This window comes from Neoarius graeffei, chromosome 18 (assembly GCF_027579695.1).
Source record: "Neoarius graeffei isolate fNeoGra1 chromosome 18, fNeoGra1.pri, whole genome shotgun sequence".
Classification (NCBI taxonomy): domain Eukaryota; kingdom Metazoa; phylum Chordata; class Actinopteri; order Siluriformes; family Ariidae; genus Neoarius; species Neoarius graeffei.
The window spans coordinates 38,171,318-38,197,082 of NC_083586.1; the positions used below are offsets into that span (position 1 = coordinate 38,171,318).

The 25,765-nt window shown below is 41.4% G+C and overlaps 1 protein-coding gene across 8 annotated transcripts in view; it reads right to left on the reverse strand.

The window, feature by feature from the left end:
* The window catches only part of col17a1a (collagen, type XVII, alpha 1a), a 71,496-nt gene that overhangs the window by 28,306 nt on the left and 17,425 nt on the right, over positions 1–25,765 (reverse strand). For 7 of the 8 annotated variants that reach the window (XR_009650546.1, XM_060898783.1, XM_060898780.1 and 4 more), the window contains 24 exons: positions 24,938–25,369; positions 24,734–24,781; positions 23,610–23,651; positions 23,432–23,479; positions 23,105–23,239; positions 19,722–19,817; positions 19,025–19,093; positions 18,647–18,718; positions 9,325–9,378; positions 9,083–9,247; positions 6,018–6,098; positions 5,872–5,913; positions 5,187–5,318; positions 4,740–5,009; positions 4,608–4,658; positions 4,474–4,500; positions 2,572–2,598; positions 2,394–2,456; positions 1,998–2,102; positions 1,077–1,139; positions 769–858; positions 655–690; positions 524–559; positions 365–427 (listed from right to left, as the gene is read on the reverse strand). Coding sequence is in view for 7 of the 8 variants with exons in the window: in XM_060898783.1 (XP_060754766.1) it covers positions 365–427; positions 524–559; positions 655–690; positions 769–858; positions 1,077–1,139; positions 1,998–2,102; positions 2,394–2,456; positions 2,572–2,598; positions 4,474–4,500; positions 4,608–4,658; positions 4,740–5,009; positions 5,187–5,318; positions 5,872–5,913; positions 6,018–6,098; positions 9,083–9,247; positions 9,325–9,378; positions 18,647–18,718; positions 19,025–19,093; positions 19,722–19,817; positions 23,105–23,239; positions 23,432–23,479; positions 23,610–23,651; positions 24,734–24,781; positions 24,938–25,369 (2,247 nt within the window). In the remaining variant the exon portion in view is untranslated. The remainder of the gene's footprint in view (positions 1–364; positions 428–523; positions 560–654; positions 691–768; positions 859–1,076; positions 1,140–1,997; positions 2,103–2,393; positions 2,457–2,571; positions 2,599–4,473; positions 4,501–4,607; positions 4,659–4,739; positions 5,010–5,186; positions 5,319–5,871; positions 5,914–6,017; positions 6,099–9,082; positions 9,248–9,324; positions 9,379–18,646; positions 18,719–19,024; positions 19,094–19,721; positions 19,818–23,104; positions 23,240–23,431; positions 23,480–23,609; positions 23,652–24,733; positions 24,782–24,937; positions 25,370–25,765) is intronic. The other variant, XM_060898779.1, reaches the window with a different exon arrangement.

The following is a 25,765-nucleotide window of genomic DNA, read 5'->3' on the forward strand; positions in this document are numbered from 1 at the left end:
CTCTCGCCATAGTAAGACACCCACATCCGCTTGTTCTGACCCACTGGAGGTAGCGTCACAGTGCTGTTAGCCAATCAGAGGTAACACGTTTACATGTCATGAATATTAACGATAAGACCCGCCCCCACCCTCTACCCTTCCCCGCCTCCTGCTTCTCATTAGCAAAACAACGCACTGGGAAAAGCGCTGAAATGGGGCTTTCTCCCAGGAGGCTATATCTACGTGCCGAGGGTTCATTTCGAGAAAGGTTGTGGATATAACATCCGGAAACCTCCACGAGCCCATTTAAAGCATCAACAAACCACCATGCCATGGGACCTTTAACAGCACACTAGTGTTAGCTGTATGTTTCCCGAGGACCTACCTGCTGATCCTTTGGGTCCTTTCTCTCCTGGTGGACCGATGAGTCCTGGCTGCCCTGGTTCTCCTGCAAAAGTGGATTATAAGATAATACTAATACCAAAGTATGAAATACACAACTTCCAGTAATTTGTTCTTTTCAATTTAAGGCCATTTTACTTACCGGTAAGACCACGGGGCCCTTTCTCTCCTTGATCACCTGTTGTGGGGGACAGTGGAGTTATTATGTGGATTATTAGAGTTATTATTGCTTGATTAAACCTTTAAAATCTTTTTAAGCAGCATTGGACTAACCTTTAACTCCAGGAGGTCCTGCAAGTCCTCTCTCTCCTGTAAAAAGAAAAGATGTTTAACAAAATAAATTTTTTATTGATTAGATCTTTTTGTATGTTCAAAACCCATAACCACCTTTTGGTCCAGGATCACCAGCATCTCCACGGAAGCCTTGAGGGCCAGGAGCCCCTGGAGGACCCACAGTTCCTGGAGCACCCACCTCACCTGTTGTAAGATGTGTTAAAATGTACATTTATTCATATGAGATTCTTATGTGTGAGCAGAATACAATCAAAGCATACAGTTGTTGACGCAACAGTGACTCAAGGACTGTTTCCATGAAGTAAAAATGAACAAGTCAGGGATTTTTGCAAAAATACATACTCACACTGCTCACCCAGAGCTCATTATCAATCAATATTTTCAAGGTTTGATGGCTGTACCTCTGAGTCCCATAGGTCCAGGTGGTCCTGCAGGTCCTGCAGGTCCAGGATCTCCAGATGTCCCTGGAACAAGAAAGTGCCATAAGTCACATGACCTCCAAACCTCTTACAATTAAGTAGTTAATTTATACAGATCTGTATTGTATTAAAGCCAACAGAAAGCAGTGATAAAAAGGTGATAATGCTGAGGTACCATAGAAACAAAAACAGATGCAAGGTGTTCTGTTAAAACATGTAGGATCTGTTGTGGCCATGACAGAAGATGCACAAAGATTAAAGTGGTGATGACCAAACCTTGGTAAATAAAAAGATTTAGTGGGTACAAGGATAAATGAAGGAATAAAGAGGATGTGGGATTAGGACATAATGAGATGACATGAGACAGAATAGGATAGGATAGAATAGGATAGGATAGAAGAGAACAAGATAGGATAGGATAAGATAGGACAAAACAGGATAGGGTGGGATGGGATGGGTTAGGATAGGGCAGGACAGAACAAGTCAGGACAGGATCATATGGGATGGGACATGACAGAATAGGATACGATATGGTGGAATGACATGCAATGAGATGGGATGGGATGGGATGGGATGAGGTAGGACAAGATGAGACAGAGCAGGACAAGATAAGATAGGACAGGAAGAGACAGAACAGGATAGTAAAGTATAGGACAGGATGGGATAGGATAGGATGGAATGTGATGGGATGTGATGCAATGTGATGGAAAGGACACGCTTGTCTTCATGATCCACAACAGTCCTTCTTTTAACCTTTAATATCTTCTCCAGTATCGTGAGCATTTTTAGATAGCAAAGCCATTTCATCCAGTTTCTCAGTAAAATGGTAATAGACCAAGATGTCCTTGCTGAACTCAAAATGGGAGGAATCAAGTCCACTAAGTTGTAATGAGAAAATTGTACCTTTCTCTCCTTTCTCACCAACTCCAGGAGGGCCTGGTTCTCCTTTGGGTCCTGTTGGCCCCTCACGGCCTCTCTGTCCAGTTGGACCATCATGTCCTGGCTCACCTGATTTGCAACACACATAGTACATCTGCCTTAACCCTGAATGATTTCCATTCTTCACTACTGTTCCTAAATTCGGACAAAATTCTTACACCAAACAGTAAAAATAAAGATTGTCCTAACACATTTTACTTCCCTAATATATTTCTGAGTGAAACAGGCTTTGTGGTATGCTTGATAGCACAGGGCAGAGGGAGGTGATATCTGACATTTATTATTGGTTCATAGCATTTTATATCATTTTAATATTAATTTACAAGTTGATTTAGTAAAGCTGTGTTAACTGCACCATACCAGCAATTCCTTTAGGTCCTCTTGCACCTTCTTGTCCTGGATGACCAGGAGGACCAGGAAGGCCTGATGGGCGGAGAGGCATTTATTTGTATTTACGGTATATGTTTTGGAAAATATTGTCTGTTTGTATTTGTGTCTTAGTGTAGAAATGATGCGTCCAAGTGTGGAAATATCTTACCTGGCACTCCAGGAAATCCTGTATCACCTGAAAAACAGTTTGTTCAAATAGAACTTTAGTGTGATCAGATATTAATATACTTCCAGTACTGCCATAAACAATTTTAAACTTAATCTACTGGAGTAAAATTACTAGATACGTACAAAAAGATGAACATAAAATAATTTTTATCTTGTCAGCCCAGTAACAATAATAGAATACCTTGTTTTCCTTAAATTGTAACCCAACAAAAAGCATCCAATCCAATATTCTACCTAATAATCTAAAGGCATTAACCACTGACTTGGCTGAAGCCAGATTTCCAGTATTTTAATTCCAAGTGCCATTGAGCACAAATGAGTTTAAACAGGACAGATTAGAGACTAATAGCTTGTATTTCATGTTTTCCTGAATTGTGCAACAAACAATTAAATATGGGTTACAGAACAAGATTATTTACAGGTGTATAAGAAGCATTATTAATTTGGAACTTGATTCTGGGTGGGACGGTGGTGCAGTGGTTAGCACCCTCACCTCACAGCAAGAAGGTTTTGGGTTCAAACCTCATAGCCAACTGGGGCCTTTTTCTGTACAGTTTGCATGCTTTCCTCATAGTACAGTCCAAAGACATGTGGATTAGGTCAACTGGCTACTCTACATTGCCCATAGGTGTGAATGTGAGTGCAAATGGTTGTTTGGGTCTGTGTTATAGGTCAGTGATAGATTGGTGACATGCCCAGGGTGAACCCCACCTCTCTCCCAAAATCAACTGGGATTGGCTCCAGCTTCCCCTGTGACCCTGACAGATAAGTGGTATAGATAATAGATGGAACTTGATTCTGAAGGTATGCAGAAATTTTGGGAGACATTTCTATTTGTAAACATTAATGCATTCATTTACATTTTGAAATAGATTTTTTTCAATTGGTTATTTTTAAAAAAAATAAATAAATAATTATTTATTTGCATGTTTTTGCATGTTTTTTTACATGTTTTGCATTTATTTATTACAAATACATTTATTTATTAATTTATTTATTTAGGCCTTCATTTACATTTTAAAATAGATTTTTTTCAATTGGTTAATTAATTTTTTTAAAATTATTTATTTGCATGCTTTTTTGCACATTTTGCATTTATTTATTATAAATACATTTATTTATTTATCTCATCTCATCTCATTATCTCTAGCTGCTTTATCCTGTTCTACAGGGTCGCAGGCAAGCTGGAGCCTATCCCAGCTGACTACGGGCGAAAGGCGGGGTACACCCTGGACAAGTCGCCAGGTCATCACAGGACTGACACATAGACACAGACAACCATTCACACTCACATTCACACCTTATTCTATTTCAAAAGGTAATTTCTATTACCTTTTGAAATAGAAATTTTTCAGTTGGTTATTTTTTTAAAAATCAAATCAAATTTATTTTTTGCAATTTTTTGCCTTTTTTTGCATGTTTTGCATTTATTTATTTCAAACAAGCAAACAAATTAATTAATAAATTATTTAATCGGTCAATCAGTCAATCAATTAATTGATTAATACTTATATAGGTCTTAATTTACATTTTGAAATAGAATTTTTTCAGTTGGTTATTTAAAAAATTTCAAATCAAGTCAAATGATGAATACCCAATTTTTTAAAAAAGAACAAAAAATTAGTAGTAGAGTAGAGTGTACTTTATTGTCCCCAGGGGGGAAATTTGTATTAGGCTTAAACAGTCACTGCAACATATACAACATTCATACGGTACATTAAGACAATACATGGAATACATAAAAACATAGACCTATACATAAAAAACATAAAACTATATATAAAAAAAACACCTGTGTACTGCATAGCATGGCATAGCATTAACAAAATTTGCTTGTGAGAACTGCTATGAAGGATTATTATACATTGGTAGAATGGGTTACCTTTAAACCCAGGAACTCCCTGATCACCTGAAGGAAAAAATGGAATGTTAGAAAATGTGGCATTAGTTTTTTTTTTCATCCTATTTTCATGATGTCTGAATTTGAAAGTCATTCCAATCTGAGAGGACTCTGACCTTTAGCCCCAGGCTCCCCTTTCTCTCCTTTCAGTGAGGATGCCAGTGTTTCTACATGGATAATAAACATTAATTAATTCCTCATGAATATGTATCAAACACGCAAATAAATGGCCATAAACATCCTGGTACCTCTGATGCCCTCTGACTGTAATTCAGATCGAACGAGGTGTTTTACAGTCCTCTGCAGTGTGGCTGGGTCAGGCTGCATTGGGTCAGATCCTAGCTGTATAGTGTTTTCTGATCGTGCTCTTGAGGTGCGTTCATATTGTACAGATTCCAGTGGCTTTATATTGTTCACGGAGGATGGTGCTGACAGGCGCATAGTATGAGCAGAGGATACCGTGTCCCCACTGCTTTCCAGACGTTCCACACGAGCCTTTAGGTTCTTTATTTCCTCAGCTGGAGCCAATGCAAAACACAGAGAGAGAGAGAGAGAGAGAGAGAGAGAGAGACAGACAGACAGACAGCACCCAACCAGGTTATTACTGATTAACACTGCCCCTCAGTTTGAGAAGCCATGATCATCTAAAAGCCTGAATTTTTTTGGAGAAAACTTATTTTGATAAACTGTCTTGCCCAGAGCGATGAGTCCACAGAGAAGACCCAGCAGTAAGAGCAGTCCCAACAGCAATCCAAGCAGCCATTTCCACCACCTACAGCAGGAGCAGAATCCCATCCCACCTCCTCCACATTCATCTTCATGAATCTCTACAGCAACACAAAAATAAATGCTAATTAATAATCTCTAATAACCTGCATGTAGCGCTAAAATTTCAGTTGATCTGATCTAAAATAATGGAACCAAAAGCAGGTGGCACATATTTATATGAAGCAGAGCAGAAGTCACACAGAGGGGTGAAAACTTTTGCACTCAGCGCTGTGTATGTTAGTAGAATATTACTCCTTTTTCAAAACTGTAACATAAACTATATATTGTATTATGTTATTGTCTTAGGCCACAGTTTAACACAATTAATACGTTTTTGCAACTAGTACACAGTTGAGTGCATAAGTTTGCATCCCCCATGATTTCTAGGTATAAAAAAGGGAAAATATTTTACCTCTATTTTAAAATTAATTCACAAAAAAATTCAAAGAAGTTAAAAACACAACATGGGGAAGCTGGAGTGATTTAATTTTGGGTTTTTAGTCTTAATATCTTCACTCACTCACTTTCAGTACCTGCTTTATCCTGCAGGGTCTAGCCTACAGTACATGTTTAATAATATAACTTGGGAGCTGATGTGAGTCATATGCGTACCTGCGTATGTGGCTTTGTCCTTTGTTGAAGCAACTTTGACACCTGTAAAACAAGAAAAATTTTTGTAGAGGTGTTACAGTAAGTGGATTAAATTGTTGTTAATTAGATTTTGTAGACAAACATATAATGGCATATACTGTATTGACCATTTGCCAGTGCGGCTGTTTCTGTGGTTCCAGAGATCATCCTTTTCTCCCTTTTCAGCATGTCATCTGAAAAAGTTGCTGCTGTGATAGAAATGGAAAATGCAACTTATTACATCTCAATAAATAGAGACAGAAACCATTATCTGAAGTGGGCAGAGTTGCTATAACATACTATTCTATCCACATTCACTGGGAATGAGCAATCAGAGTTGCTATAACATACTATTCTATCCACATTCACTGGGAATGAGCAATCGCGTGCTTTGACTGGCTACTCTACTGCTAGGATATCAGCTCATATAACATGAGTAGAGAAAAACAAAATAACGGAGAGTGTTGCTGAACCAACCAAGGATGAAATAAAAACTCTACTCGAAAACAAAGTCCTTCCCACACCATGTGGCGGCGCCGATCTCCGTAGCCCTCGGCCTCTTGCCTTTTACATAGCTGGGGTTACAGTGGGGGCCTAGTCCTCTGGTAACCACAAGAGTTTGACTCCCCACTCGCATCTGTATTGCAGCATGCCTTGCCAGATGGCAGTAGGTACCATTTTTATGATGGTCTTTGGTATGACCCGACTGTGAGTAGAGCTCACGATCTCCCGATTGAGAGGCGGACATGCTAACCACTAGGCCAACTCGCAGTGACCTACTCGAAAACAAAACAAAAAAATTATCAAATACTTGATAATTTTTGGGGGTTTTCTACTCGAAAACAAAACCCCAAAAATTGTTATCAAGTATTTAAAAGAAACAGAAATAGCTAAAAGAATATAATTTTTTGTTTGCCCCCCAGTGTCTCCTGTTCCACACTCCAGTGCAGTTGGTGGCAGTAATGCACCTTTAAGTTGGTTTGCTAACCACCAAAAAACCCTAAAGAAGAAAATCCCAAAAATACAAAAAAAAAAGCAACAAAATATGGAATAAAAGTATTTTATAGTAAGAATTTATCTTTTTTATTTTTCAAGAATTATTATAGCATTTTTCGCAAATTGCTCCTGTCATTTCACCAGTTTGTTTACATTTAAGCCGAAATTATTTTGTCGGACGTTTTGTATAAAGTTTTTATTTATCAAATTTGCAAAAAAAATGCTCTGTTTCCCAAAATCCAGTGAATGTGGATAGAACAAAACAGTTATTCCACTCAATCTTGTTGTACATGGTTTATAGCCAACTCGGTGCTATGTGCCTCGTCAGCTATCAGCTCATGTACCACTCGATTTTGTGGAATAACTGTTATATGACTTTTCATCATGAACAGTACTTCGAATGAATACATATACTGTATTCAAAAATACACTTAGTGTTAGGTCATGCTCACACACACACACTTAACAGCTACTAGCTAGCTACTGTACTTATTGCGGACCTCAATAACTTTGCATGTTAATATACTGTAGTGCATTTTAGTCATTTGAGGCCCTGATTTACAAAGATCCAAAAGTAATTTTGCATGTACAAGCAAATAAATTGTGTATAAAAAGTGGAGCAGGGTTACAGGAAGTTCCTGTTCCTGAAGAGTTTAAATCACACTATGAGTGTGAATGTACTCTACGATGCATTGACTCCACTCCTTCTTTTACAAAGAAATATACAGCAGCAAACACACAAACACAACATTTACAAACACGATGTTCAGCATACCTTGTTCGTAAAACAGCTTCTCGAGGTGTTTTCAGGTTTGCACATGTTTCTACACACTCAAATCTGACGTCAATTAAGGCCTGAGTGACAGTAGTTATTTACTGCATTCATTAACCATCCATCCATTATCCATAACCGCTTATCCTGTGCAGGGTCGCAGGCAAGCTGGAGCCTATCCCAGCTGACTATGGGCAAGAGGCAGGGTACACCCTGGACAAATTACCAGACCATTGCAGGGCTGACACATAAAGACAAACAACCATTCACATTCACTTCAGAGCCACCAGTTAATCTAAGGCTACGTTTACATTACGTCGAATCAGCGGATCATCAGATTAACGTTCTTAAAACGATTCGCGTTTACACTAAAACCGTTAGCCGTGCACACAGCAACACCAATACACGGATACGCTCGGCTCCGCAGGCATCCTGCGCTCCAAATCACTCCGCCCTGAATAGCGAGTGCCCTCTGGAGGGTGCGCACTCCGGCCCTGCGCAGCTCACACAGCGCGCGAGTGAAGTGCACAAGCCACGATTCGGGACTGAGCCGCTGTGTGTGTGATCCCAGCGCATATCACTTACTACTTGCAAGTGGAAGGATGGCAAGCCTAAAGACAATCATAACTACACAATGGGCAGTATTTGCATCAGTATTTGCAGTATTTTCATACTTTTATACTCTTTAATGAAAGGTGATACAAGGCAGAAGTCCGCGCCGTTTTTCAGCAGTCGCGTCACATGACCAACGCCAGTGAATCAGGAAGGTGGATGTCACAGTGACGTTGTCCAATGACGACGCCAGCTAGAGCTCAGCACAGTGTATTCGTGTATTCTCAATGTTTACACAGCACCGGACCAGATACGATCTAGATTGAATACGTGGACGCTGGCGGATTCCCGTTTCCCGGCTTTTCCAGGTGGTTTAATGTAAACGGACAGTGCATCCGCGAAGAAAATGAGACAGATACGGTCTAATGCAAACGTAGCCTAACCTGCATGTCTTTGGATTGTGGGGGAAACCAGAGCACCCGGAGGAAACCCACGCAGACACAGGGAGAACATGCGAACTCCACACAGAAAGACCCCCATCAGCCACTGGGCTCAAACCCAGGACCTTCTTGCTGTGAGGCAACAGTGCTAACCACTACACCACAGTGCCGCCGCATTCATTAACCAAATGTCAAAATAGTTTCTCATAGTACAGACTCAGAGCTGACAATCATTGACAGAAATATTTAACAGGGTTTTTTTCTAATAAAAGTTGATCAACGTCCTTCTTTGAACATTAAGTTAAATTTAATATCTACCCCCAAATATACCGACTATTTAACCCTAATATTCAGCTAAGATCTACACAATTAGTAGGTAAATGAATGAACAGTGGTAGTTTAATAATAGTATCCATATTTTCCCGATCCTTACATAGTCCACGAGTGGAAGTGGTGGAAGTGAAAACTTTTCCTGTGTCTTTTGACATAATCCGTCTCTCGCTTTCTTTCTTCACTGGAACGTTGTCTTTCTCCAGCAGCATGAACTTGTAATCCTTAACAAACACATCATCGGTGGTGACAGGGCTACTTGGGGCAGCTAAAAATGAATGATATTGAAAGAATTAGTAGGAAGGGAGTGATTTTACATTCCTGAAAAATATCATCATGTCGTACCTGCAGCACTCGGGGAAGCTGCAGTGCTCACAGTGTTCTTTTGTCCTCCATATACTGCAAGAAGACGAAAGTCATACAATCATGCACTACTGCTTTAGTTCAATTATTATTGAAACATATTTAGTAATGTTCATGTAGCATTCAGGAAAGCCCTGAGAGATGAGGCTGAATTCAGGCAAACAGTCAAAAAAAGAAGGAAAAGTTTGGGACAGAAGCTTTGTTTTTCTTCCTGTAAAATACATACAGTAGATGCATCAATTTGAACTTACTATCAATACATTTCACTAAACTAACTTGAAAATGTTTTAATTCGTTTTTAAGCTTGCCTACAGCAATCTTCATGTTCTTTATCTTCTGATCTTCATGTAGGATAATGAGCCGGTTTTTAAGCAGTCATTGTATTTAACACTCTGAGGTCCTGGGCCTGTCAGACACTCTGTGGCAGTCTGATAAACCTTGACATTTTTAAGTATTTCATCTAACTAAAAACATCCATGCAAAAGTGGCACACATGGTTACTGTATATTCTGGACACCCTCAGCAATGAGAGTAAAGTGAATGTAATGAAATTTGTTTTTATTTAAATTAAGTGCAAACACAACCTTACAAAAAACTATTTTCAGAGTCTTCAAATCTTGTAAAAAAAAAAAAACACACTATAAATATATCTGCACAAGACTTTTGAAGTCTGAACCTTGTAAACATAGGTGTTGGCTACATAAAAGTAAGAACAGCATTCAGAAATGTTATGTAATTTCAATACTAATTGTAGAAACTTCAGACTACCTTTGTTTTCTCCAAAGTCAATTGGCCTTTCAAATGAATATTGATGAGGTAGGTGTAATTCACCTGTAATCCCCCCTGCCACTGTCAATAGTCCATTTGTCAAAGACCCTGCCCCTGGCCCCTGTACCTCCCTGCCCCCCCACCTCTCTGCTTGGAAAGTTACTGCAAAGAAAAGACGCCCTAAAAGCCAAAGCTACATTTCACAATCTTGTGCATAGACTTATGCACGGACTATAATAAATCTAAAGTTAGCAATGAAGATAAACTATGACTATGCAGGGCATGTTGACTTAGGTAACTAATTACTGTAAATCAGTAATCAGTAAATCAGTGAAACATAGTTTGGCAACAGAAAAATGTTTTCAAAACTTGATGAAAATAACACAGCACGTTTCGATCAACTAGTTCTTTCTATTCAAAGAGCATCTCCTATCCTAACAACCCACTAACCATCTAACATGCAGTCTCTTCTTCTTACTCTATGCTTTCCTATGTTTTACTGTAGATTGATTGTTTTTCTCAACTGCAAGTCTCATCTCATCTCATTATCTGTAGCCGCTTATCCTGTTCTACAGGGTCGCAGGCAAGCTGGAGCCTATCCCAGCTGACTATGGGCGAAAGGCGGGGTACACCCTGGACAAGTCGCCAGGTCATCACAGGGCTGACACTTAGGCCAAGTTTACATTAGACCGTATCTGTCTCGTTTTCTTCGCGGATGCACTGCCCGTTTACATTAAAACACCTGGAAATGCCGGGAAACGGGAATCCGCCAGGGTCCACGTATTCAATCCAGATCGTGTCTGGTCCGGTGCTGTGTAAACATTGAGAATACGCGGATACGCTGTGCTGAGCTCTAGCTGGCGTCGTCATTGGACAACGTCACTGTGACATCCACCTTCCTGATTCGCTGGCGTTGGTCATGTGACGCGACTGCTGAAAAACGGCGCGGACTTCCGCCTTGTATCACCTTTCATTAAAGAGTATAAAAGTATGAAAATACTGCAAATACTGATGCAAATACTGCCCATTGTGTAGTTATGATTGTCTTTAGGCTTGCCATCCTTCCACTTGCAAGTGGTAAGTGACGCGCATGCCCGACATGCACTGAGATCACACACACAGCGGCTCAGTCCCAAATCACTGCTCGTGCGCCCCACTTGTGCGCTCTGTGAGCTGCGCAGGGCCGGAGTGCGCACCCTCCAGAGGGCACTCGCTGTTCAGGGCGGAGTGATTTGGAGCGCAGGATGCCTGCGGAGCCGAGCGTATCCGTGTATTGGCGTTGCTGTGTGCACACGAATCGTGTATTGGCGTTGCTGTGCGCACACTAATCGTTTTAAAAACGTTAATCTGATGATCCGCTGATACGGTCTAATGTAAACCCCACCATAGACACAGACAACCATTCACACTCACATTCACACCTACGGTCAATTGAGGCCCTGTTTACATTATTTCGAATCAGCGGATCATCAGATTAACGTTTTTAAAACGATTTGCGTACACACACAAAATTTCTGTGCCCGCAACAAAACCGTTCCCCGTGCACACATCAACGCCAATACACGGATATGCTAATCACATGACTAATTAGACGGCACGTCACATGATCCCAGTGCATATCGGGCATGCGCAAGTCACTCACCACTTGCAAGTGGAAGGATGGCAAACCTAAAGACCATTTTTTCATGGACGGACGACGAAGTCCAATTGTTACTAAACGTAACATTGGATTATAAAACAACGGTGTCGGCTCAGGGTGTAGACTGGGAAAGTGTCCAAACAAAATATGGGGACATGTTGTTTTCCATGCTGTATTTCCGTCGACAAGTAGCAGGAAGTGAAGTCCGCACCGTTTTTCAGCAGTCGCGTCACATGACCAACGTGGTATGACCAACGCCAGCGAATCAGGAAGGTGGATGTCACAGTGACGTTGTCCAATGACGACGTCAGCTAGAGCTCAGCACTGCGTATCCTCGTTCCTCAATGTTTACACAGCACCGGATCAGATACGTACTGGGTTGAATACGTGGGCCCTGGCGGATTCAAATTGTTCCACCTGTGGAGTCGTTTCCCGGCATTTTAATGTGCACGGACAGTGCATCCACAATGAAAACGATACGGATACGGTCTAATGTAAACACCACCTTAGAGTCACCAGTTAACCTAACCTGCATGTCTTTGGACTGTGGGGGAAACCGGAGCACCCGGAGGAAACCCACGCGGACACGAGGAGAACATGCAAACTCCACACAGAAAGGCCCTCGCCGGCCACGGGGCTCGAATCCGGACCTTCTTGCTGTGAGACGACAGCACTAACCACTACACCACCGTGCCGCCCAGTTTCTCAGTTGGTATGGAAACAAGTGAACATGTGCACTTGTTTATACTGGTGAAATAGGGTGTGTTCTCACCTTCCCTTGCTACACAAGGAGCGAATGACGACACTGATGTTCCATGCGCTTAACATGTGAATAGCTGAAGGGTGTGTCGTTAAGAGGCTGTTGCTGGCTGAAGTACTGAAATTCATAAGAGTTGTTTTTATTCTCTTTACAAAGTGCTAAAGTTTGTTTTAAAGATATATATTTGAAAACTAGACGATTCAAAGTTTCTAGTGGTGTTACTTGAGTGTTTCTAGCAGAAAAACCCGCGGAGCTTTAGATGTGTGTTTACTATCAGTCCTAAAAGTCCCCTGTGGGGGGTCGGCGACCTGATAGTGTTTAAAGTCCAGGGTTCCCATATGTCATGGAGTTTCTGGAGTATGGAATTTTAAAGTCTATTCCTTCATGGAACAAATCATGGAATCCATCCTTCCATCCATCCATCCATCCATCCTTTATCCGTAACTGCTTATCCTGTACAGGGTTGTGGGCAAGCTGGAGCCTATCCCAGCTGACTATGGGCGAGAGGCAGGGTACACCCTGGACAAGTCGCCAGGTCATCACAGGGCTGACACATAGACACAGACAACCATTCACACTCACATTCACACCTACGGTCAATTTAGAGTCACCAGTTAACCTAACCTGCATGTCTTTGGACTGTGGGGGAAACCAGAGCACCCGGAGGAAACCCACACAGAGAGAACATGCAAACTCTGCACAGAAGGGCCCCCATCAGCCCCTGGACTCGAACCCAGAACCTTCTTGCTGTGAAGTGATAGTGCTAACCACTACACTACCATGCCACCCCAAGTCATGGAATATCAGGGAATTTTGTTTGTAGCATGTTTAACTTTTAGTCACCATTTATAAAAATGTAATGTTTTCCATGCAGGTTTTCTTTATTGGGTTATTTCATAAACATATGCTATGTTTTAGCAGTGAAAACTTTAGATTTTGTACTGAAAATGTCTGGGAACTAATGAATAAAGCTCACAAATTTGGGTGGTTTTTGTCTGCCTCATGTTTGCCTGTTTTTACGTTCATTATAGGTCATGGAAATTCAGCTTTTTAGTCAGTGAAAGTTAGGGAATTTGTAGGAATCCTGAAAGCATGAACTCTTGCTTGCTAAATGTAATATCCTCACACAGTGAAAGTCACGCTTTGATCAAGTTATCGGACAGCCCTGTGCTGTAGGAAAAGTGGCAAAAGTCTAATGAATTCAGTTTGTGATCAGATGGCTGCCACTTTATTAGGAACACCCATCCACCTGCTGTTTTATGCAGTTCTCTAAATCAGCCGATCCCTTGACAGCAGCACAGTGCATAAAATCTTACAGATACAAATCAAGAGCTTCAGTTAATGTTCACTTCAAACATCAAAATGGGAAAAATTGTGATCTCAAAGTGTGACTTTCACTGTGGCATGGGTGTTCGTTTGAGCCAGATGGACTGGTTTGAGTATTTCAGAAACTGTTGATCTCCTGGAGTTTTTACACACAACAGTCTCTAGAGTTTACACAGAATGGTGCAAAAAACAAAAAACACTGAGTGAGCAACAGTTCTGTGGGTGGAAACAGGCATCTTATTGATAAGAGAGGTTAGAGGACAATGGCCAAATTGGTTCAAGCTACCAGGAAGGATAAAGTAACTCATAGCAGCTCTTTACAACTGTAGGGAGCAGAAAAGCATCTCAGCATGAAACAGCAGAAGAACACATTGGGTTCCAGTCCTGCCAGCCAAGAACAGGAATCTTAGAACCAAGAGCAAGTGGTGCTAACATTGGGGATAGTGATGCTAACACTGGGGATAGTGGCACTAACATTGGGGATAGTGGTGCTAACATTGGGGATAGTGGCACTGACACTGGGGATAGTGATGGTAACAGCAGGGCTAGCAGTGCTAACACTGGGGATAGTGGCACTAACACTGGGGATAGTGATGCTAACAGCAGGGCTAGCAGTGCTTACACTGGGGATAGTGACACTACCACTGGGGATAGTGATGCTAACAGCAGGGCTAGCAGTGCTAACATTGGGGATAGTAGCACTAACACTGGGGATAGTGATGCTAACAGCAGGGCTAGCGGTGCTAACATTGGGGATAGTGGCACTAACACTGGGGATAGTGATGCTAACAGCAGGGCTAGCAGTGCTAACACTGGGGATAGTGGCACTAACGCTGGGGATGGTGATGCTCACAGCAGGGCTAGCGGTGCTAACACTGGGGATAGTGATGTTAACATTGGGGTTAGTGGTGTTAACAGCAGGGCTAGCAGTGCTAACATTGGGGTTAGTGGTGCTAACACTGGGGATAGTGGTGCTAACAGCAGGGCTAGCGGTGCTAACATTGGGGATAGTGGTGTTAACATTGGGGTTAGTGGTGCTAACAGCAGGGATAGCAGCTGGGAGACGTTTACAGTGATGTAATGCTATGACTTTATGGTGGCTCTCTGTCCCGTGGAAAACCAAACAGGTTCTTAGAAGGTTCACAAATTGAACCAGCTCCAGACCAGCACTAACACCAGCCCAGAACTAACTCCTGGTTCGCGTTGGTGGAAAGGAGTACACTATTGAGATTAAAATAAACTTTTGAGTGTTTCTATATATCCCTAAGGCCAAGTTTACATTAGACCGTATCTGTCTCGTTTTTTTCGCGGATGCACTGTCCGTTTACATTAAAACGCCGGGAAACGGGAATCCGCCAGGATCCACATATTCAATCCAGATCGTGTCTGGTCCGGTGCTGTGTAAACATTGAGAATACGCGGATACGCTGTGCTGAGCTCTAGCTGGCGTCGTCATTGGACAATGTCACTGTGACTTCCACCTTCCTGATTCGCTGGCGTTGGTCATGTGACATGACTGCTGAAAAACGGCGCGGACTTCCGCCTTGTATCACCTTTCATTAAAGAGTATAAAAGTATGAAAATACTGCAAATACTGATGCAAATACTGCCCACTGTGTAGTTATGATTGTCTTTAGGCTTGCCATCCTTCCACTTGCAAGTGGTAAGTGACGCGCATGCCCGATATGCACTGAGATCACACACACAGCGGCTCAGTCCCGAATCACTGCTTGTGCGCTTCACTCGCGTGCTCTGTGAGCTGCGCAGGGCCGGAGTGCGCACCCTCCAGAGGGCACTCGCTGTTCAGGGCGGAGTGATTTGGGGCGCAGGATGCCTGCGGAGCCGAGCGTATCTGTGTATTGGCGTTGCTGTGTGAACGTGAATCGTGTATTGGCGTTGCTGTGTGAACGTGAATCGTGTATTGGTGTTGCTGTGTGCACGCTAATCGTTTTAAAAACGTTAATCTGATGATCCGCTGATACGGTCTAATGTAGACCCCACCTAAGTCATTCCCTTGATGGGGAATATATATTGTGATATCCCGAGAGGCTGCGTTGTCGAGGGGCGCTATGTCACACGCAGATGGCTCCAACTTCTGGCAGCTATAACTCCATCTGGTGGTGGAGTTAGGAACTGCACCCCTCAGCACACAACACAGCAGCACACCTGTGGCCAATGAGGGCCTAATGCGCAAGAGGGCTTTGTGAGAGCTCAAATGCTCTCAGTGTGAAGGGAGAGGGGCGAGGTTCATGGACTCCCGTTGCTGAGTGGAACCTGCTGGGCAGAGTGTTTGTTGGAAAGTTCACCTGGACTCCTTACCTGAAGGATTTTGCACTGAAATACTTCCCTGTGTTATGGACGCCTGCGACCGGGCCGCCACCGGGCCGAAGACTACAGGGATTGTTAACTGGACTCAAAGTAAGGCAGAAGATTTTGTTTGTTCTGGGAAAAGGATATTGGACTGAAGGAAACCTGCCTATAATTTTGTTGTTCTAAGCCAGAGACATTATTTGAGTTTGACTTTTGGGAATCCATCTTCGTTTGAATATTGAACTTTGAGTTACCTTTCCTGTTTACTTTCCTGGTATCACATTAAAAATCTTGATTTATTTTAACCTGTTGTGTCCTTGCACAGATTGAAGGGTCCTGCCGAGAGTCAGCCCGCCTCTCGTGATATCACAATATATATCTTTCAGGGAATAAATCATATCTTAAGCTTCCAAAGAAAACAAAAGAGAAAAACTTTAACCAGCTCTCAGCAAAGCACCTTGGAAAATAAGACTGAAATGTAATGCACTCATCTGCTCCAGCCCTGCCCCCACCACCACACAGTTCGTACATCACCCCATTCACTGTACAGGAGCACGATGTCAGAAAGGTGCTCCTGACAGTGAATCCCAAGAAAGCTGCCGGCCCACATGGAGTACCTGGTAAGGTGCTCAGAGCGTGTGCCCACCAGCTCGCCCCTACCTTCACCAGGATCTTTAACCTCTCCCTGGCTCAGGCAGTCATCTCGCCCTGCCTAAAATCGGCTACAATAATCCCGGTGCCGAAGAAGTCTCCCGTCACCAGCCTGAATGATTACCGTCCTGTGGCCCTCACTCCGGTAATCATGAAGTGCTTCGAGAGACTAGTTCTTCAGCACATCAAGGACCACCTCCCCCCAGACTTCGACCCCTACCAGTTCGCATATCGCGCGAACAGATCCACAGAGGACGCCATCGCCGTAGCTCTACACTCTGTACTGAACCACCTGGAGCAGCAGCAGAGCTACGTCCGCATACTCTTTGTGGATTACAGTTCTGCTTTCAACACAATAATCCCGGACATCCTTATCAGTAAACTGGACACTCTCGGCCTCCCCCCTCTCACATGTGCCTGGATAAAGGACTTTCTTACCAACCGGCCCCAGACTGTGAGACTTGGCCCCCACTTCTCCTCCACCCGCACACTGAGCACCGACTCTCTACAGGACTGTGTGCTGAGCCCCCTCCTGTACTGCCTCTACACCCATGACTGTAGTCCGACCCACAACAACAACAACAACAACAACCTTATCGTCAAGTCTGCTGACGACACCACAGTGGTCGAACTCATCTCAAAGGGAGACGAGGCAGCCTACAGAGAGGAGGTCCTGAAGTTGGCAGCCTGGTGTTCAGAAAATAACCTCGCTCTAAACACCAAGAAAACCAAAGAGCTCATTGTTGACTTCAGGAAGCACAGCACTGACCTAGCCCCCCTCTACATCAACAACGAGTACATGGAGAGGGTCCACACCTTCCGGTTTCTCGGTGTCCTCATCTCCACCGACATCTCCTGGTCAGTAAACATTACAGCAGTCATTAAGAAGGCTCAGCAACGGCTACACTTCCTGAGAGTCCTCAGGAAGTACAACCTAAACTCCAACCTGCTGCTGACCTTCTACCGCTCATTCATCGAGAGCCTGCTGACGTACTGTATTACAGTATGGTATGGCAGCTGCACTGCTGTAGACAGGGAGAGGCTCTAGAGGGTAGTTAAGGCAGCACAGAAGATCATTGGCTGCTCTCTCCCCTCCCTGATGGACATTTACACCTCCTGCTGCCTTAGCAGAGCTAAGAACATTATCAAGGACAGCTCCCACCCTGGCTTTGATCTGTTCGACCTGTTGCCCTCAGGGAGGCACTACAGGTGCATCAGGACAAAGACAAATTGATTCAAAAACAGCTTCTTTCCAAAAGCCATAACAGTCCTGAACTTGGATATGCTCTGACTTTATAGTCTATTTATTTTACTATGTGACTCTCTTCGTGCAATAATTTATAATGTGCAGTACTTTATAAGGTGACTCTCTCTGTGCAATACTTTTATAATGTGCAATACCTCACTCCATAATGTGAAACGCAACACATTCACCTCAGGACTGTGCACCTTACACACAGCACATACACCTCAAGTCTGTGCACCTTACCTTACCTTGCAATACTTCATAATGTGTAATATTTTATTTTATAATGTGACTCTCTCGTGCAATACTTTATAATGTGCAATGAGCAATACCTCACTCCATAATGTGTAACACAACACATACACCTCAGGACTGTGCACCTTACCCCCCTTACACACTCCCCCCCCCCTTCCCCCCCCTCTCTCTCTCTCTCTCTCTCTCTCTCTCTCTCTCTCTCTCAACTCTGTTTGCACTGTTATTGGAGATGCTTTAATCTCATAGTACATGTGTATAGTGACAATAAAGGGATTCTATTCTATTCTAATGTAACCCGTGTGAGTTATACTTGTGACTAATCCTAGTGTTCACTGTGCACTTTACTCACCTGGAGCACTGATCCCATTTGCAGTGACGACTACACCACCATTGCTGGCCAAATTATTCTGCATCCCATACACTGAAAAGGACAAAAACAACATAAAGTAGAAATCATGTAAATTATACATCATGACCAGGGGCCTTACACAAGGTTTTTGGGTCGTTACATCAATCAGTTATAATGCAATTTATAATCAGTTCTAATAAAGCATCTCATCTATATCATGTATTTAAAGTCTCAGGGTTTATCACATAATCAAAGATGAACCAATAACCCATGACACATTTAGTTTACATCTTTTCCAGGTTCTAATGAATTTGGTGCTAGTGTTTAGTGTAAAATTGTGAAAAGTGTGACTGATAGTGAAATATTTCTGACAGAGACCTGCATTTGCAGCAGAAAGGCCATTACTCATGACTGAGGAGTTCATGGTCAGGTTGTTCTGCAGACCCACTACAAATAACAATAATAAGTGCACCAATGAGACCACGAAATGAACATAAAACCTTTAAAATACCACAGCGCCAATAAACACTTACCATGGAACATCAAGTTAAAAATAATTATTGGGATTTAAAGAATGGAATTCATTTACATGAATGAAATTAGTACAGAAAATGGTGTAAAATACTTCATTTTTCTCAGAATGAGAGATCTCACTTACACTGGTCACAAGTCTTCAGTGTACTCTGACTAAAATATGAATAAAAATAAAACTTCTACCTGATATTTAAGTGAAAGTAGAAGGGCACTCGGTGGAGTGTATATCTCCGCCAAGCCACGTGTTATCAACATCAAAATCAAATCACTTGAACCTAGGATAATACTAAAGCTGTCCACCAAATTTCATCCAAATCCTTTCAATACTTTTTGAGTTATGTTGGGAACAGACAAACAAACGAATGGAGGTGAAAACATAACGTCCTCCAACAAAGTTGCCGGAGATATAACATCATTTTAAGATTAAAAATTACACCATCTTCTCTAGCTAAATCAAAAAACAACGGCCAAACAGACACCCTTCAATTAAGACATTCAATAAAATTAATAAAAGTAATCACCATCACAGCTACACTCTCACCGTTGTGTTGTAGTGTGGAGTTGGGGCTGAGGTTGATGGGATTGGTGTGATAGCCATATCCACCATATGCCGAGTCCAGGATAGAGCTGTCATAACCTGACAAAATATACTGTATATTAGAAACAAGTCAAACGTTACAGTACTGGATGTAGCGGAGCTGAAGATGCTGAGATTCTCACTAGGAGTGTCAAAGTTGGACAGGATTAGAAATAAGTATATTAGGGGGACAGTATCGTTGTCGGCTGTCCATCGCTAGTGATGATGACTGCTTCATTAGGATGCGCAGAAACGGAGATGGGCTGCAAGGCCCACACCAGAGCTCCTCTCCTAATGAAACACCTTGCACAGTAAGGTAAGATAAATGATGTCGTGCCCCCATCGTGTTGTCTTTCTGAACCTCCAGACCTGATGCCAAGTGGTGCACAAAAGTGCCACAGACCTGACGGGTATGGAAGTTGCCCCGCAGTGACAACTGACTTGCTGAGTGATGCCATCCGTTGGCCATTTGAGTGGCTCTTCGGAATACCACTAGGTGGTGCGCCATTGACCCTGTTGGGTTCATCTACCACAATGCACCAAAAAGTGCCCTGCTGCCAGCGCCTTATTGGTGATGTACTATTTAACCCATAGCTGGGACCCAGGCAGGTGCTTCCACTCCAGGACCTGGGAACAATGACGATTAAGGGGTAACTCCACTTTCCCCAATACTCAAATCCTCCTGGCCCTGAGACTCACCACTGGTTGCAGTTTAAAGTCATGTCCAGGACTAAGAGGGACAGGACATGTAGGATGGCTTGGAGACAAAGTGAGAGAGGCGAGATTGAGATGGTTTGGACACGTACAGAGGAGAGATCCAGAGTATACTGGGGGAAGAATGCTGGAGATGGAGTTGCCAGGTAGAAGGAAAAAAGGAGGAGCAAAGATGAGATTTATGAATGTGGTAAAGGAAGACATGTGGACAGTTATAGAAAAAGATACAGAGGACAGGAAGAGATGGAGGGACATTATCTGCTGTGGCGACCCCTAATGGCCGAAAGAAGAAGAAGAACAAAAAGAAGGGGTCAAACATTACAGATGTGACATATGAGTCATTCTATAATTAGGGGTACATCTCAAGTCCATGTGCTGTATTTGTCAATTTCACTAACTATTAACTTCAGCCAATGATCTTTTGTACATTAGCACACATTTCTCTTTTATATAATACAAAAAGTCAACAAATTACATCATTTTACTCTGCAAAAATGCATATATAATACTGGAATTTGGTATTTTTATGCTGTCCGATTTTCCAAATGTCAGGTTTGGTCTTCATATTTACATTTTAAAAAAAGGTTTTTGTTTAAAATTTTTACAAATATTTATTCATGGTAATTATTATAATATGACAAAAGTGTTTAAAAGCCTAAAATGCTTTATATTATAAATTAAATGAAGAATTTTGTGTGCGTCCGAGAAACTTATGTCAACTGTGTTACCCACTGAACACCCCCCCCCCCCCCCCCCCCCATAAATCGGCAAACGGTTTGGTCCTAAGTCATGTGACCAATATCATGTGATGTCATATCCTCTTTGGTGGGAAATTTGAAGACCGTGTGGTAAGTTTTGAGTTCACCTCTTCAATATTTTCATCAATACTGCTGTATAGTCATAGAGATGGTTAATTGTCTGTCAACTGTGTTGTCAACATATTCATATAAACCTGATTTAGAAATTGTATTTACAAAGTATACAGCTAAAGATAATAAAAATATGAATTGATTAAGGTCTTATAGTGAAAGCTCTGAGGTCTGCAGTTAGCACAACACTCTAAAAATGGCCGAAATGTCAACTGTGTTACCCATCAGCTATGACAGAGTTGAGGAGGAGTATGTTTTTGTCACTTAATCTTCATATTGACAGACAAACAAACAGAATGATTTAATATGTTCAATTTGGGGTGGCACGGTGGTGTAGTGGTTAGCGCTGTCGCCTCACAGCAAGAAGGTTCTGGGTTCGAGCCCCGTGGCCGGCGAGGGCCTTTCTGTGTGGAGTTTGCATGTTCTCCCCGTGTCTGCGTGGGTTTCCTCCGGGTGCTCCGGTTTCCCCCACAGTCCAAAGACATGCAGGTTAGGTTAACTGGTGACTCTAAATTGACCGTAGGTGTGAATGTGAGTGTGAATGGTTGTCTGTGTCTATGTGTCAGCCCTGTGATGACCTGGCGACTCGTCCAGGGTGTACCCCGCCTTTCGCCCGTAGTCAGCTGGGATAGGCTCCAGCTTGCCTGCGACCCTGTAGAAGGATAAAGCGGCTAGAGATAATGAGATGAGATGAGATGTTCAATTTGTTAAATAAGCTATGTTTCTCTGAAATTGTGTCTAAATGTTGTTTTAACAGTTCACCTGAATTCATCAGCTTATTTGTAGTTAAATTTAAAACAATAAAAAGCTCTTTTTATCCTAAAAAGTGTCCTCTTGTTCTTCTGCCCTGTCAACTGTGTTACTCCTGTCAATTGTGTTACATTGCCTGTCAACTGTGTTGCAAGTGTTTTTTGTGCTATAAATCTCTTATGTGTTTGATGAACTGTAAAATAAAAGATTGGGGATTATCTCTGGATAGGGAAGTCTTGTATAAGGAGGGAGAACAACTCTAAATTCGACGTAACAAGGATTTATGTTGAAAAAAGTGTCATTCTGCATCACAGTGAACCATAAAATCCTATTTATGAAGCTCAAAATTCATATTTTCCATAACAGTTGTACAGATTAATTAAAAACATCTTGTTAATGGACTTAAGCACTTTCAAACAAATGTGTTTTCAAATGTGTAGTATTTTTATACGTTTAAGATGACATAACATTTGTCCGTAACACGGTTGACAAAATAAACAATCAAATGTTCATTTTCATTAAAATATTTTAAAAGTAATTTAAGATTAAGCTTGGCAATTAATTTGTTTAGGAACTTGAGGGTATATACCATGGAAACATATAGGTTATTTATTGAAAAAGAATACTGATATTTTGAGATTTTGCTTTACATGAAATGTACCCCTAATTATAGAATGACTCATATGAACTGATATTGATGTACTGAGTGAAAGTCTCACTGCCTACACACACTCAGCATCAATATCTGATCAAGTGATCAGCAAGAACACAAAATAAGATTCTTTTAATGTGGTATAGGTTCTGTATGTAGTTTATCAGCAAACAGTCCTTTAGAGGGAAATGTCAGTAAATGTTGGATGAAACAAAAATAGGAGATAAAAAATTAGTTAACGATAACTGAAAGTTGAATTTAGGCATCAATTTTATTATTATTCTCTGCTCACTAATTCATTTTCAGTGCAACGCTGATGCATGCATTACAAAGTGGTGTGTGTGTGTGTGTGTGTGTGGTACCTGAGTGACACTCTGTGCATATGTCCACACTTGCTTTTTTAGGGATGGGTAGTGTATTGGTGGGAGAGCAAGGAGGACTGCTGCTACTGGAGCGACTTCCTTTAAGAAGTTTCTTCACATCATCCAGCTCAGTCCCTAATCTCACACACACACACACACACACACACACAGCACCACCATGAAAGGTTATGAGTGCTTAAGATTAGGTCAAGGGTGATGTTACTGCTTATAGTTTTTCTTATGACTTAATTTTTTATGCTGTTGTGTGAAATGTGGTTAGCGTTATCAAAATACTGTATGTAACTTCTGTACAAGGCATATACTGACATCTAGTGGATGGAGAGGCACTCTGCAGCCTGGCTCTGATCTCACTCTCTGAAAATAGAACAGTCTGATTTTTAAAATTTATTATTTCAGTTACTTTCATGTCTTTATTCATTCATTATTAGCTTTCAATTCTAAAACAATTGCATTTAGATGTAGCTACATGTAGCAAGCTTTTTACCTCTTGTCTGGGTGCGTCCTCTAGTGGCTGCACTTGCTGCTGCTGTCGGAAAAACAAAAAAACAAAAACAAGAAAATTAAACTTCAGTAATGTAATAAATTGTCACAGATTAAAAAAAATTGTTAAAATTATTATTATTATTATTATTATTATTATTATTATTATTATTATTTCCATGTCGCACAGTGTATGTTATTATTATTATTATTATTATTATTATTATTATTATTACCTTTTTTAAATGTTTTTTTAAAACTATTTATTTATTTTATTATTTACTCTTTACATCTCACTTATTTGTTCACTTATTGTTTGTTAAAAAATACTTTCAAATTGCTTTGAAATGTAAAACACATTATTATTATTATTATTATTGCCTTTTTAAAAATGTTACAAAACATATTTATTTATTTTATTATTTACTCTTTACATCTCACTTATTTGTTCACTTGTGTAATTTTTGTTTGTTTAAAAAATACTTTCAAATTGCTTCGAAATGTAAAGCACAATATTATTATTATTATTATCTCATCTCATTATCTCTAGCCGCTTTATCCTTCTACAGGGTCGCAGGCAAGCTGGAGCCTATCCCAGCTGACTACGGGCGAAAGGTGGGGTACACCCTGGACAAGTCGCCAGGTCATCACAGGGCTGACACATAGACACAGACAACCATTCACACTCACATTCACACCTACGCTCAATTTAGAGTCACCAGTTAACCTAACCTGCATGTCTTTGGACTGTGGGGGAAACCGGAGCACCCGGAGGAAACCCACGCGGACACGGGGAGAACATGCAAACTCCACACAGAAAGGCCCTCGCCGGCCACTGAGCTTGAACCCAGGACCTTCTTGCTGTGAGGCGACAGCGCTAACCACTACACCACCGTGCCGCCATAATAATAATAATAATAATTATTATTATTATTATAGCCTATTTAAAATATGTAAGATATCTATTTATTTATGTATTATTTGTTTATTATTTACTCTTTACTTTTCACTTATTTTTTCACTTATGTTCTTGTTTGTTTGTAAAAATACTTTCAAATTGCTTTGAAATATAAAACGTATTATTATTATTTATTATTATTATTATTATTATTATGAAAACACACTGACCATACTCTTTCCTCGTATATTCAGGGGAGGAGTTGCCACTGGAGTTTCCTAATTAAAAAAAAAAAAGTTAATAGTTAAAAGCCTGAAAAAGTTAAATCTACAGTATAATTAACTAATACATTTAAATACTTTGGATAGATACAATGGCTAGTTTTGTCCAGTACAATAATATCAAAAAGCCAAAGGTCACCAGCTGTAAGTCACCTTCATATCCTGCAGTGCGCAGAGTCAGGCTGCTTCTCCTCTGTGTGACCGGTGAGTAGCTCGCACTCTTCATGGCACTTGTCGTGGCAGAGGAGGTGTACTTGGTAGAGCTGCCTCCTACTGATAAAACAGTCGACAAAGCTCGTCCTCCAGAAGACATGGTTGATGAGTGAGCCCCACCTCCTGATAGATGTATCGAACCAACTGAAAGGCTCCCTAAGTCCCCAGAAGAGCTGGACACAAACTGAGAAGATGAGCGGGACTCGAGAGCATTTGCAGAACCCCTGCACCCTCCTGAAGAAACACCACCAGAAGCTCCCAAACCTCCAGCGACTCCACTCGAAGACATTCCCAGAGAAGATGAAGTCACAGAGAAGCCACCGCTCATGTCACCAGTCACACCTTGCACTGCACTGCTACTTGAGCCACCTACTGAGGATGATGACAGACGAATACACAAATATAATCAAGTCAGTTTATCTAAGGACTGTCACTAGAGCTAGTGGTGTTGAACAAGCTGCTTGAGACATTTTTAAAGAGTTAAAATGTTATACTAGTTGTCTTGAGTGGGAGGATGAAGGCAAATGTCATTTAAAAACAACAACAACAACAAACCTGAATGCCAAAGTGACCACAAATAAACTGAAATGATATCCAGGATACAGAAGTAATATAATAGAACATAACAGTGCACTGAAAAAATCCTTGGGCAGAAATTTGTGGGAGAATTCAATTTGTTCTGTAGTGTGTGCTGTACATGAGTGTCTTTTTTATTTTATCACTCATTGATTCATTGATCGATTCATTAACTCCGCCACCTTTGTTGGA